Raw genomic sequence first — 12,512 nt, 5'->3', positions numbered from 1 at the left:
CGCGGGCCGCGCGGACGGCGACGCCGCGACCTCCCCGCCCGGCCCCTCGGCCGCGGCTCCCCGAGGCGCGCCCTTCCCCCGCGTCTTCGCTCGTTCCCGCGCTTACCCGAGGTGGCGCAGCCCGCTGGTCCTGTCACACGAACGGCAAACATTTTTTATTTTGCCTCTTAATTTTGCTCACCAGTAGTTTTTACCGTGGAGGCGTTACGATTTTTTCCGTGGTTGAGTTTACTGTTCTTCCTTTATTGGACACCCCAAAACCTTCACCATTTTGAGATTATACACCTTTGCTAATGATTCCCACTGATACTTTAGAATAAATTAATTTAAAAAATCTGTTCGTGCTTCTGTGATCCGGTTGATGGTTACATTTAATTGGGGGGGGGGTGCATGGACACCTTTATAATGTTGGCTCTTACTATAGGCCTTCCCATTTGTTCAAGTCTCATTCTTTTCCCCTTACGAGCACTTTTTAAGTTTTTTCATAAATATTTGCGTTTTTATATTATTGTTCTATAGTAACTTATTGCTATGAAGAGGGAATCTTTTCCCCATTATTTCATCTTTTTTCTCTCATATTTGATATTTCCCACTTTGCTTATTATGTGTATTTGAGATTGCTCCTTTTTCTCCTTAATTTATGTAGCTAGTGGTTATTATTTTTTGTTGTTGCAAAAGAGTAACTTTTTAATGTCTGTAGCATCTGTAGTAATGTCTCTCCCATTATTACTGACATTGATTTTAATGCTATAACTGTCCTCTAAATACTGCTCTAGTTGCATCCCTTAAATTCTGGTATGTTTTGTTTTTCATTTCCATTCAGTTTTTTAAACTTCCCTTGTGACTTCCTTTTTCACCTATTGGTTGTTTAGAAATTTGTTGTTTAATTTCCAAACATTAGGGATTTTCTAAATCTTTGTCTATTACTGATTTCTAGTTTAATTCTGTTTTGATTAAAGAATTTACTTTGTTAAATAATTCAGTTCTTTAAACCTTGTTGACTTGTATTTCCCTGGACGTCCAGTGGTTAAGAGTCCACTTGCCAATGCATGGGACATGCTTCAATCCTGGGAGGATTCCACATACCTGGGGCAGCTACTGTCCATGCTCAGCAACAGGATAAGCCACCACAATGAGAAGCCTGTACACTGATGAAGAGTAGCCCCCACTCACTGCAACTAGAGAAAGCCTGCTTGTAGCAACGAAGACCCAGCACAGCCAAAAATAAAAAATACAAGTTTTGTTTTATTTTATGGCCAAGGATATGTTATACTTTGAGGATTTTTTTTTTAATGTACTTTAATGACTATTGTACTGTTAGTGGTAGAGTTTTCTGTAAATACTAAATGGGTCAAGTTTGTTGGTAACGTGGTTCAGTTTTTCTGTATCCTTACTGGTTTTCTATCTATGTGTCTTGTCACCTACTGAGAAAATAATCCTGAATTCTTGAGCTACAGTTGTGGATTTTACCCCTCTTTTCTCTCAGTTTTATCAACTTTGAGTTCTTTTATTTTGAAGTTCTTCTGTGCATAAACATTTAGGATTGTTAACGTTTTCTGGTGCCTTGATACATTTATCATTGTCGTTTATTGAAGTGACATTATTTAATACCACACTTTATCCCTGGTGATTTTTCTTGTTCAGTCTACTTTGATGTTAATCCAGCTTTCTTTTGATTATGCCAGGAATCTTTTCTTACCCTTTTACTATTTCCCCCCCGCCCCGTGCTGCATGTCATGGAGGATCTTAGTTTCCCAACCAGGGATTGAACCCGTGCTTCCTGCTCCCTGGTTAAGTCCAGTCTTAACCACTGGACTGCCAGGAGAGTCCCTGTCCTTTTTGTTTTGATCTAGCTATTGTTGGTGAACATTCAGTTAACAGTCAAGAAAATTTTATTTGAGCCAACCTGAGGATTATAACCCAAGAGACAGACTTAGGAGCTCTGAGAACTGTTCTGCATATTAGATATTGAAGGCATAGTCATATACTTTTTTTTGAACTTTTTATTTTGTTTTGGAGTATAGCCGATAAAGAACTTTGTGATAGTTTCAAATGAACAGCACAGGGACTCAGCCATACAAATACATGTATCCATTCTTCCCCAAACTCCCCTCCCATCCAGGCTGCTGCATAACACTGAGCAGAGTTCCCTATGCTATCCAGTAGGTCCTTGTTGGTTATCCATTTTAAACACAGCACTGTGTACGTGTCCATCCCAAACTTCCTAACTATCCCTTCCCCTCAGTTAGCAACCAAACCAAGTTTGTTCTCCAACTCTGTTGAGTCTTTTTCTGTTTTGTAAGTTTATTTGTATCATTTCTTTTTAGATTCCACATATAAGGGATATTAGACACTCTTCTGACTACTTCAGTCACCATGACAATCTCTTGTCCATTTTTGAGACAGGATCATTTATCAAAATGACATACTGACATAAAGTTCACCAAGTATGCAGTAGTTCAAGTAAGCATATGCAGAGTGAACCTCAAGTCATCATGACCCCTTACAGAGTTGAGAAAGAATGTTACTTTTTTAAGTTACATTGCTCGCATCAAAAGAAAACAGATCTTTATGGCAAGTAGGCATTCCTACCTTTGAGGCGGTCTGGTTAATGTGTAATGCAGATGGACATATCATACTAAACAGGGAGGGAGGAGGCTCAAATAAACTTCTTGAGTGAATCTCTCAGTGAACATTTAAATATATTCCACTGCTTTGTGTGTAAGGTAAGATCCTTAAAACTATACTTCCATCAACAATTTCATCATCTCATCTTTTATGCTATTAATGTCATACTTTACATATCCTATAAGTTCACAAAACTTTTCTGTCCTTTTTGCTTTAGATATTCAATTATGTTTTAGATTGATTAAAAGTAAGATAAAATGTCTTTTATAGTTCTCTTCATTTTAACGACTCCCAGAGATCTTTTATTTCTTTGTGTAGACCCACATTTCTGTCTGGCATCCCTTCTACCTGAAGAACGTCTTTAAAATTTTTTGTTGTAGTATAGGACTACTGGTAATGCATTCTCTGTTTTTGTTTGATAAGGTTTTTATTTCACTTTCTTTTTTTTTTGTGAGATATATTTGCTGGGTATAGAATACTGGATTGGTAGTTTTTTCTTTCTTTTTTTTAAAGATGTCACTACATTGCCTTCCAGCTTATATAGTTTCTGATGAGAAATTTTGATTTTTTTTTTATGTTGGTTCCTCTGTACAGGCAAACCTCCGAAACAGCCTTCAGTTCCAGATCACTGCAATAAAGCAGGTCACGTGAATTTTTTGTTTTCTCAATTCATATAAATTTGTTTACCTTTATACTGCAGTCTGTTAAGTCTGTAATAGTGTTATGCCTAAAAAAATATATATAACTTTATTTTTAAAATGTGTTTATTTGGCTGTGCTGGGTCTTAGTTGCAGCAGGCGAGATCTTTGATCTTAGTTGCAGCATGTGGAATCTTTAGTTGTGGCAGGGCCATGCCCGGTGGCTCATTGGTAAAGAATCTACCTGCCAGTGCAAGAGACTTGGGTTCTATCCCTGGGTCGAGAAGATTCCTTGGAGAAGGAAATGGCAACCTACTCTGGTATTCTCATCTGGAAGATTCCATAGACGGAGGAGCCTGGTGGGCTCCAGTCCATGGGGTCATAGAGTCAGACTTGACTTCCTGACTGAGCACACACACGAATCTTCTGGTTGGAGCCTGTGAACTCTTAGTTGCAGCATGTGGGATCTTGTTCCCCAACCAAAGATCGAATCCAAGCCCCCTTCTTTGAGATCATGGAGTTTTAGCCACTCGACCAGGAAAGTCCTCTACATACATTAATTTAAAAATGCGTTATTACCGGGACTTGCCTGAAGGTCCAGTGGCTAAGATTCTGTGCTTCCAATACAGGGGGCCTGGGTTCAATCCCTGGTTGGGGAACTAGATCCCACATGCCACCACTAAGAGTTTGTATGCTGCAATGAGGCGATCTTATGTCTCAGCTAAGATTGAAAATCCTGCATGCTGCAACTAAGACCCAGTGCAGCCAAATGAATAAAGAAATAATTAAAAATGTTCTTACTGCGAAGTGCTGACCATTATCTAACAATGCTGAGTTGCCACAAACTTTCAATTTGTTTTTTAAAAAAAGCAATCTGAAGAGAGGGGGAAAAAAAGGTATGTCTATATGTAATATGTCAGGTTTTTTTTTCTGGCTGCTTTCAAGAATTTCTCTTTAACTTTGACTTAAATATGATATGTCCAGGTGTGTCTTTGTTTTGTTTTTTGATACTTACCCTTTTTGGATAAATTATCCTGGTTTCTTGGATCTGAGGTTTGATATTAGCCATTTTTGGAAAATTCTTGGTCATTATGTCTTCAAATACTACTTTTAAAAATATTTATTTATATATCTGGCTGTATTGAGTCCTAGTTGCAGCCCGTGGGATTGTCACGTGGAATCTTTTGTTGTGGCCCCCAGACTATAGTTGCGGCATGCGGGCTCAGTAATTGCGATGAGCATACTTAATTGCTCCGAGGGGCATGGGATCTTACTTCCCCAACCGGGGATCGAGCCTGCACCCCCTGCGTTGGAGATGCAGGGGCTTAACCAGTGGACTGCCAAGCTTTTGGTAATACATTATTTTTGAAAATAATTATTTATGTATTTACCTGTGCTGGGTCTTAACTGGGGCACATGGGATCTTCAGTCTTCACTGCAGCATGTGGGATCTTATTTTTAGCTGTGGCATGCAAACTCTTAGTTGTGGGATGTGGGATTTAGTTCCCTGACCAAGGATTGAACCTGGGCCCCCTGTATTGGGAGTGTGGAGTCTTAGCCACTGGACCTCCAGGGAAGTCCCTCCAATACATTTTTGTTAGACCATTTGATATTGCACTACAGCCCTTGGATTCCTTGTCTTTTTTTTTTTAAACTTCCTCTTTGTGTCTCAGTTTGGGTAGTTTCTTTGGACCTATCTTCAGATTTACTGAAAATTTTCTCAGCTCTGTTGTAGCATTGCATATTGAAGATGGTCTTTCAACTCTGTTACTGCATTTTTTTAGCATTTCCATTTTTTTCTTGATGCTTCCATCTCTTGAAGTTCCCTGTTTGTTAATTCATTTTGTAAGTCTTTCCCACAAAGCTTTAATATATGAATAATAATTTTAAATGCCCTGTTTGATAATTTAACCAGTTATGTTTTCTGTTGTTTGTTTTGTCAGTTAACAATTGTCTTAGTCTTACCTTTTCAGATGTTTCATAATGTTTGATTGAAGGTGGGTTCTGCCAGCATGATCCTTTTTGCCCTTTCTGAACAGGCAAAAGGACTAGCCCATGAGGTGGAATTTTCTCAGGTGATGTGTAACAATTTATAAACAAGTCATTCTGGAAGTTCTGAGGCAAGTCAGACCTTTAATAATAATACCTTCTGTTTTCCTCTATTCCAGTTCTGCCTTCATAGTTCTCTGCCTTTATCCAAAAGCTGCAGAAAATGAACAAATCCCAGGTGAGTTGTTTATTCCTAACTTTTCTGTGGATTTGAGGAAATATATAAGGACCTAGAAAATGAAATGAAAGGTATAAATGAGTAAAATTCAGAAAAACGTAGTAAGAATAATCAATACCAGAAGACAAAAAGTAAAATTAATCAGGTATTTTTAAAAAGTTAAAAAGTAAATCAAGTTAATTAAGCAATTACTGCATTGATTATGAATACCATTTCCTTGGTTCTTGAGTATTAGGTCTAAATTAGTTTTATGAACATTCATATAGATGGTGTTTTGAGCAGCATTCCCAGGAAGAAAAACAGATTATGATTTTATCTCTAGTTATTTCATCTCTAGTTATTTCATATAGCATTCTTCAGGGTAATACAGTGTGTATTTTGTTTTTCCAGTGAGACTAACATGATGCCAGAGAACTCACTAAAGAGCTGGATATGTATTTAAATTCCCCCCTCAACTTACACGAGTTCCATTGTCTTTACTTTCTTGAGTAGCATTCCAGAATGTACTTCGACATATTTACACAAGTATAAGTACAGATTATTATGAGATGGCATACTAATTATACTGTTCCGTTTATATGTGTTTTGTTTTGCTTTTAATGAATAGACTTCATTTTTTTAGGATACTTTTGAGCTTACAGAACATTTGAGTGAAAAGTACAGAATTCCTTTCCTCCCTCTGCATACATGGTTTCTTCTCTTATTAACATCTTGCATTAATGTGGTATAGCTGTTAAAATTGATGAGCCAATACTGATGATACTCTTAACTAAAGTTCATAGTTTACATTAGGATTTGCTTTTGGTGTGTGCGTTCTGTATGTTTTGACAAATGTGTAATGACATGTATCCACCATTATTGTATCTTAGAGAATAGTTTCACTACTCACAAAATCCCCAGTGCTTCATCTATTCATCCTTCCCTCCCTTTCCTTGAGTACCTGGCAGAATTGGAAGGGCAGTAAAAAATATATATATTATCTATATATGTGTGTATATATATATATATCAGTGGTTTCCTTTTCCAGAATGTTATAAAGTTGGAATCAGTCAGTATGTAGCCTTTTCAGACTTTCATTAATACTCTGCATTTAAAGTTCTTCCATGTCTTTTCATGACTTGACAACTTATTTCTTTTTAGCACCCAATGATATTTCGTGGTCTGAATGTACCACTATTTATTTACCCATTGAGCAATTGAAGGACATCTTGGTTGCCTCCAGGTTTTGACAGTTACGAATTAAGCAGCTATAAACATGTCTGTGTAGTGTTTTTATGAATGTAAGTTAATCATTTGGGTAAATGCTAAGGAAAACTAATGCTGGATTTTACAGCAAGAGTAGTTTGTGAGAAACTGCCCAACTGTCTTTCAGAGTGGCTATAATATTTGCATTCCCACCAGCAGTGAGTGAGAGTTTGTGTTGCTTCACGTCCTTGCCAGCATTTGGTGTTGTCAGTGTTGTGAACTTTGGCCACTTTAATAGGTGTTTTGCAGTATAATTTGATACTTCTCTTACATCTTAAGTATCTTTACACATGTTTACTTACCATCTGTATATCTTGTTTAGTGAAGTGCCTGTTAAGGTCTTTGGCCCTTAAAAAAAATTTTTTTTTAACTGAAGTATAGTTGATGTACAATGTTGTGTTACTTTCTGCTGTACAGTGAAGTAATTCATTTATACATACATGTGCATTCTTTTTAAAAAATATTCTTTCTCATTATGGTTTATCATAGGATATTGAATATAGTTCCCTGTGTTATATCTTGGGACTTCGTTGTTTATCTGTATGTCATAGCTTACATCTGCAGACCCTAACCTCTCACTCCGTCTCTCCCGCCACCCCTTGCCGTTTGGCAACCACAGGGATGTTCTCTACGGGCATGATTCTGTTTCTGTTTCACAGATAGGTTAGTTTGTTTTATTTTTTAGATTCCGTATATAAGTAGTTTTATATCGTATTTATCATTCTCTTTCTGACTTACTTCACCTAGTACGCTATTGCGTGTGGACCGCTAGTGGATTCCCTTCTACTTAAGGATCTGATCTTTTGGATTCTCTTCCCCTGTAGCTTATGACAGTGTTGAGCACACTTCCTTGTTCTATCCAATGCTTGTTCGTTTTCCTTTGATGTATCTGGGTGTCTCTTTGTGACACTGTATCTGTGTCTAAGTGTGTATGGTTTCATCCCAATCTCCTTGGTTATCTCTTCAGTCACTGAATATTTGCCTTTTTTAAGCCTAAGCTTTTGTCTAACTCTGGGAGTCTCTTTGCATTTCCTAAATTAATTCATTGTATGTATTTTTAGTTGAGGCTTTAGGGAATTCCCTGCGCCATTTGTCTTTTCAGATTGCATTTGTAAGGAATTCCCTGAGCCAATTGTCTTTGTCTCATTTACTTGATATAGTCTGATCATCTCCAGTATCTGCCATGTTGCTGCAAATAACATGATTTCATTCTTTTCTAAGGCTGAGTAATTGTTCATGGCATATATGTAGCACAACTTCAGTATATAAAGCTCATAGATGTTCTGGTTGCTTCCATATCTTGGCTATTGTAAATAATGGGTTCCTGAATGTTGGGGTGCCTTATTTCATAGTATAGTTTTCCATGCATATAGGCTTGGACAATCTCGCTGTAGGTCTGGGTTTCGTTTTAAAGGAACCTGCATAAGGTTCTGCATCTTGTCTCAGCAATTTTCATTCCCAGAGGCAGTGGAGGAGGGTTCCCTTGGGGCTCAGCTGGTAAAGAATCCTCCTGTAATGCGGGTGACCTGGGCTCGATCCCTGGTTTGGAAAGATCCCCTGGAGAAGAGAAAGGCTACCCACTCCAGTATTCTGGCCTGGAGAATTCCAGGGACTATGGAATTCTGTGGGGGGTCGCAGAGTTGGACACCACTTTCACCTTCAGTATTTATCCCCGTGTTGGGATATTATGGCTGCTTTGGCACCGTGGAGCCGGGAAAGAGTGCCTTCCTGAAATGTGGGGTGCCTGTGTTGTTTCGAAGGATGCATTTCCCTGAATATAGGGCCTGGTGAGGGCTTGGAGGATCTCGTGGTAGGTGCTGGTTTTGTTCTAAAGGAACCTGTCTCCATCGCGGCTGGTTGCAATTTCCATTTCCAGGAGCAGCAGAGGGGGGTTTCCTTCTCTCCCTGCGGGTCTCCAGCATTTATTCTGATTTGCTGGTGAGGGCTGCCTGATGATAGTTGGTTGTAGGTTTGCTTGGCATTTCTCTAAGAATGAGGAAGGCGGAGTTTCTTTAGAGGTGCGGATAGTTGGTTTCCACTAAGTGTGAGGAAAATTTACCATTTGCAGTCGGGTTTTGAAAGTCGGGCCTGTTTTGAATTCTGTCTCTGAATGGCTGTCTGGGGAGGCCTTACAAATAGCTGTGAAAAGAAGAGAAGTGAAAAGCAAAGGAGAAAAGAAAAGATATACCCATCTGAATGCAGAGTTCCAGAGAATAGCAAGAAGAGATAAGAAAGCCTTCTTCAGCGATCAATGCAAAGAAATAGAGGAAAACAACAGAATGGGAAAGACTAGAGATCTCTTCAAGAAAATTAGAGATACCAAGGGAACGTTTCATGCAAAGATGGGCTCAATAAAGGACAGAAATGGTAGGGACCTAACAGAAGCAGAAGATAGTAAGAAGAGGTGGCAAGAATACACAGAACTGTACAAAAAAGATCTTCATGACCCAGATAATCACGATGGTGTGATCACTCATCTAGAGCCAGAAATCCTGGAATGTGAAGTCAAGTGGGCCTTAGAAAGCATCACTACGAACAAAGCTAGTGGAGGTGGTGGAATCCCATTTGAGGTATTTCAAATCCTGAAAGATGCTGTGAAAGTGCTGGACTCAATATGCCAGCAAATTTGGAAAACTCAGCAGTGGCCACAGGACTGGAAAAGGTCAGTTTTCCTTCCAATCCCAAAGAAAGACAATGCCAAAGAATGCTCAAACTACTGCACAATTGCACTCATCTCACACGCTAATGAAGTAATGCTCAAAATTCTCCAAGCCAGGCTTCAGCAATACGTGAACCGAGAACTTCCTGATGTTCAAGCTGGTTTTAGAAAAGGCAGAGGAACCAGAGATCAAATTGCCAACATCCGCTGGATCATGGAAAAAGCAAGAGAGTTCCAGAAAAACATCTATTTCTGCTTTATTGACTATGCCAAAGCCTTTGACAGTGTGGATCATAATAAACTGTGGAAAATTCTTCAGGAGCTGGGAATACCAGACCACCTGACCTGCCTCTTGAGAAATCTGTATGCAGGTCAGGAAGCAACAGTTAGAACTGGACATGGAACAACAGACTGGTTCCAAATAGGAAAAGGAGTACGTCAAGGCTGTATATTGTCACCCTGCTTATTTAACTTATATGCACAGTACATCATGAGAAACACTGGGCTGGAAGAAATACAAGCTGGAATCAAGATTGCTGGGAGAAATATCAAAAACCTCAGATACGCAGATGTCACCACCCTTATGGCAGAAAGTGAAGAGGAACTAAAAAGCCTCTTCATGAAAGTGAAAGAGGAGAGTGAAAAAGTTGGCTTAAAGCTCAACATTCAGAAAACGAAGATCATGGCATCTGCTCCCATCACTTCATGGCAAATAGATGGGGAAACAGTAGAAACAGTGTCAGACTTTATTTTTGGGGGCTCCAAAATCACTGCAGATGGTGACTGCAGCCATGAAATTAAAAGACGCTTACTCCTTGGAAGAAAAGTTATGACCAACCTAGATAGATATTCAAAAGCAGAGACATTACTTTGCCGACTAAGGTCCGTCTAGTCAAGGCTATGGTTTTTCCAGTAGTCATGTATGGATGTGAGAGTTGGACTGTGAAGAAGGCTGAGTGCCGAAGAATTGATGCTTTTGAACTGTGGTGTTGGAGAAGACTCTTGAGAGTCCCTTGGACTGCAAGGAGATCCAGCCAGTCCATTCTGAAGGAGATCAGCCCTGGGATTTCTTTGGAAGGAATGATGCTAAAGCTGAAACTCCAGTACTTTGGCCACCTCATGAGAAGAGTTGACTCATTGGAAAAGACTCTGATGCTGGGAAGGATTGGGGGCAGGAGGAGAAGGGAACGACCGAGGATGAGATGGCTGGATGGCATCACGGATTCGATGGACGTGAGTGTGAGTGAACTGCGGGAGTTGGTGATGGACAGGGAGGCCTGGTGTGCTGCGATTCATGGGGTTGCAAAGAGTCAGACACGACTGAGCGACTGAACTGAACTGAGCTACCGTAGGTTATTTGTCAAGGGCAGGGTCATTTAGCTTAATCGGGCAGGCCTCTGACTGGGAAGACCGTGTTCAGTTCAGTCACTAAGTCGTGTTTGTTCAATCCAGTTCAGTCGCTCAGTCGTGTCTGACTCTTTGCGACCCCATGAATCGCAGCACGCCAGGCCTCCCTGTCCATCACCAACTTGCAGTCCTAGGGACTCTGAAGAGTCTTCTCCAACAGCACAGGTCAGAGCCCTTGATTCGACGATGTTGTTCCAGGAAACGGCCACAAGGCACAAGCGCTTTTGCCGGCTGTGGTCAGTCAAGTGGGCACCCAGAACCTGAGCCAAAGTCGTGTCCTGAGTTGTAAAGTGGCGTGCAGACTGCCCGAGTAAACACCAGAGAGCTGGGGTGTCATTCCTCCATGCCCCTTTCCTTTCACAAAGCCCCCGTCACCACCTCCACCTGGCCAGAGCCATCTCAGCCCCAGAAAGGTGCTGTGTTGAGGCTCTTTCCTATATATGTGGATTCTGTAAGGAAGAAGTTGAAATTGGGAACCTCCCCACCGGGAGAAATGGAGACGGGGACTTTTTAAAATGCTTCCAGCCCAGAGTGGAAGTGGGGGTGCAGTAGCCCCGGTGTAGGTTCAGGAGTGCCTGGCAGTTTGGTCAGCTGTGCTGTGTCCCAGAGGGGACTAGGTGCTGTGATGCAGTGGGGGCTTCTGCACCCGTGCACCCTCCGCAGCCCGGAAGCCGGGCCTGCGGGGCTCCAGGGGTGCGCCGGCACCCCAGTCACCAGGCCTGAGGAGGTTGGCGTATGTGTTTGTTTTCATTTTCTCCTGTCCCTGTAATGTGTATTTTGCACTGGAGTCTACTCAATTCCTGTTATCGTGTTTGTTTGTGGTGGAACAAGAAGTGGATTCCTTTATATTCATGCATCTGTTCTTTTTGGATTCACTTCCCCTGTAGCTGTTGACAGAGTGTTGAGCACACTTCCTGATTCTGTCCAGTCTGTGCTTGTTCATTGTTCTCTGATGTGTCTGTGGGTCTCTTTTTGACCATGTGTCTGTGTCTACGGGGTCCTGTTGAATCCCAACTTCCTCAGTGATCTCCGCACCCCGACCCCGACCCCCAGGGTCCATCTTGTGCTTGATAAGCTTAAATTTGTTGTGTGACTGGGCGTCGGACTGTGTTTGCTGGTAAGTTTTAGTTGATTGTATTTTTCGATTCCACCTATAAACAATACCCTGTGCCATTTTTCTCTGTCTGATTTACTTGACACACTGTGATCATCTCTAGATCCTTCCACGTTGCTTCAAATGGCATTTTTTCATTCTTTTCTATGCCTGAGTAATTGTCCAAGGCATATATGAAGCACAGCCTCAGTATTTACCCGTGTGCAAGGACTTTGTGGCTGTTTTGGTGCCTTGGCTCTGGGAAAGAGTGCCTTCCTGAAATGTGGGGTGCCTGTGTTGTTTCGAAGGATGCATTTCCCTGAATATAGGGCCTGGTGAGGGCTTGGAGGATCTCGCGGTAGGTGCTGGTTTTGTTCTAAAGGAGCCTGTCTCCATCGTGGCTGGTTGCAGTTTACATTTCCAGGAGCAGCGGCGGGGGGTTCCCTTCTCTCCCTGCGGGTCTCCAGCATTTATTGTTCTGATTTGCTGGTGAGGGCTGCCTGATGATAGTTGGTTGTAGGTTTGCTTGGCATTTCTCTTAAGAATGAGGAAGGCGGAGTTTCTTTAGAGGTGCGGATAGTTGGTTTCCGTTAAGCGTAAGGAAAATTTACCGTT

At 41.0% G+C, this 12,512-nt stretch overlaps 1 protein-coding gene across 3 annotated transcripts in view; it reads left to right on the top strand.

Moving 5' to 3' along the window:
• Window positions 1-113: 113 nt before the first annotated feature.
• The window catches only part of ZFP1 (ZFP1 zinc finger protein), a 29,491-nt gene continuing 17,092 nt past the window's right edge, over window positions 114-12,512 (top strand). For 2 of the 3 annotated variants that reach the window (XM_040253547.1, XM_040253545.1), the window contains exons 1-2: window positions 114-5,341; window positions 5,435-5,493. In XM_040253547.1, the coding sequence (XP_040109481.1) occupies window positions 5,479-5,493 (15 nt within the window). In that variant the 5' untranslated portion in view covers window positions 114-5,341; window positions 5,435-5,478. Of the gene's footprint in view, window positions 5,494-12,512 lie in introns of all 3 variants that reach the window. The other variant, XM_040253546.1, reaches the window with a different exon arrangement.

This window comes from Oryx dammah, unplaced genomic scaffold (assembly GCF_014754425.2).
Source record: "Oryx dammah isolate SB20612 unplaced genomic scaffold, SCBI_Odam_1.1 HiC_scaffold_13, whole genome shotgun sequence".
Lineage (NCBI taxonomy): Eukaryota > Metazoa > Chordata > Mammalia > Artiodactyla > Bovidae > Oryx > Oryx dammah.
The sequence above is the reverse complement of the archived record's forward strand: the minus strand, read 5'-3'. Positions and strand labels throughout refer to the sequence as shown.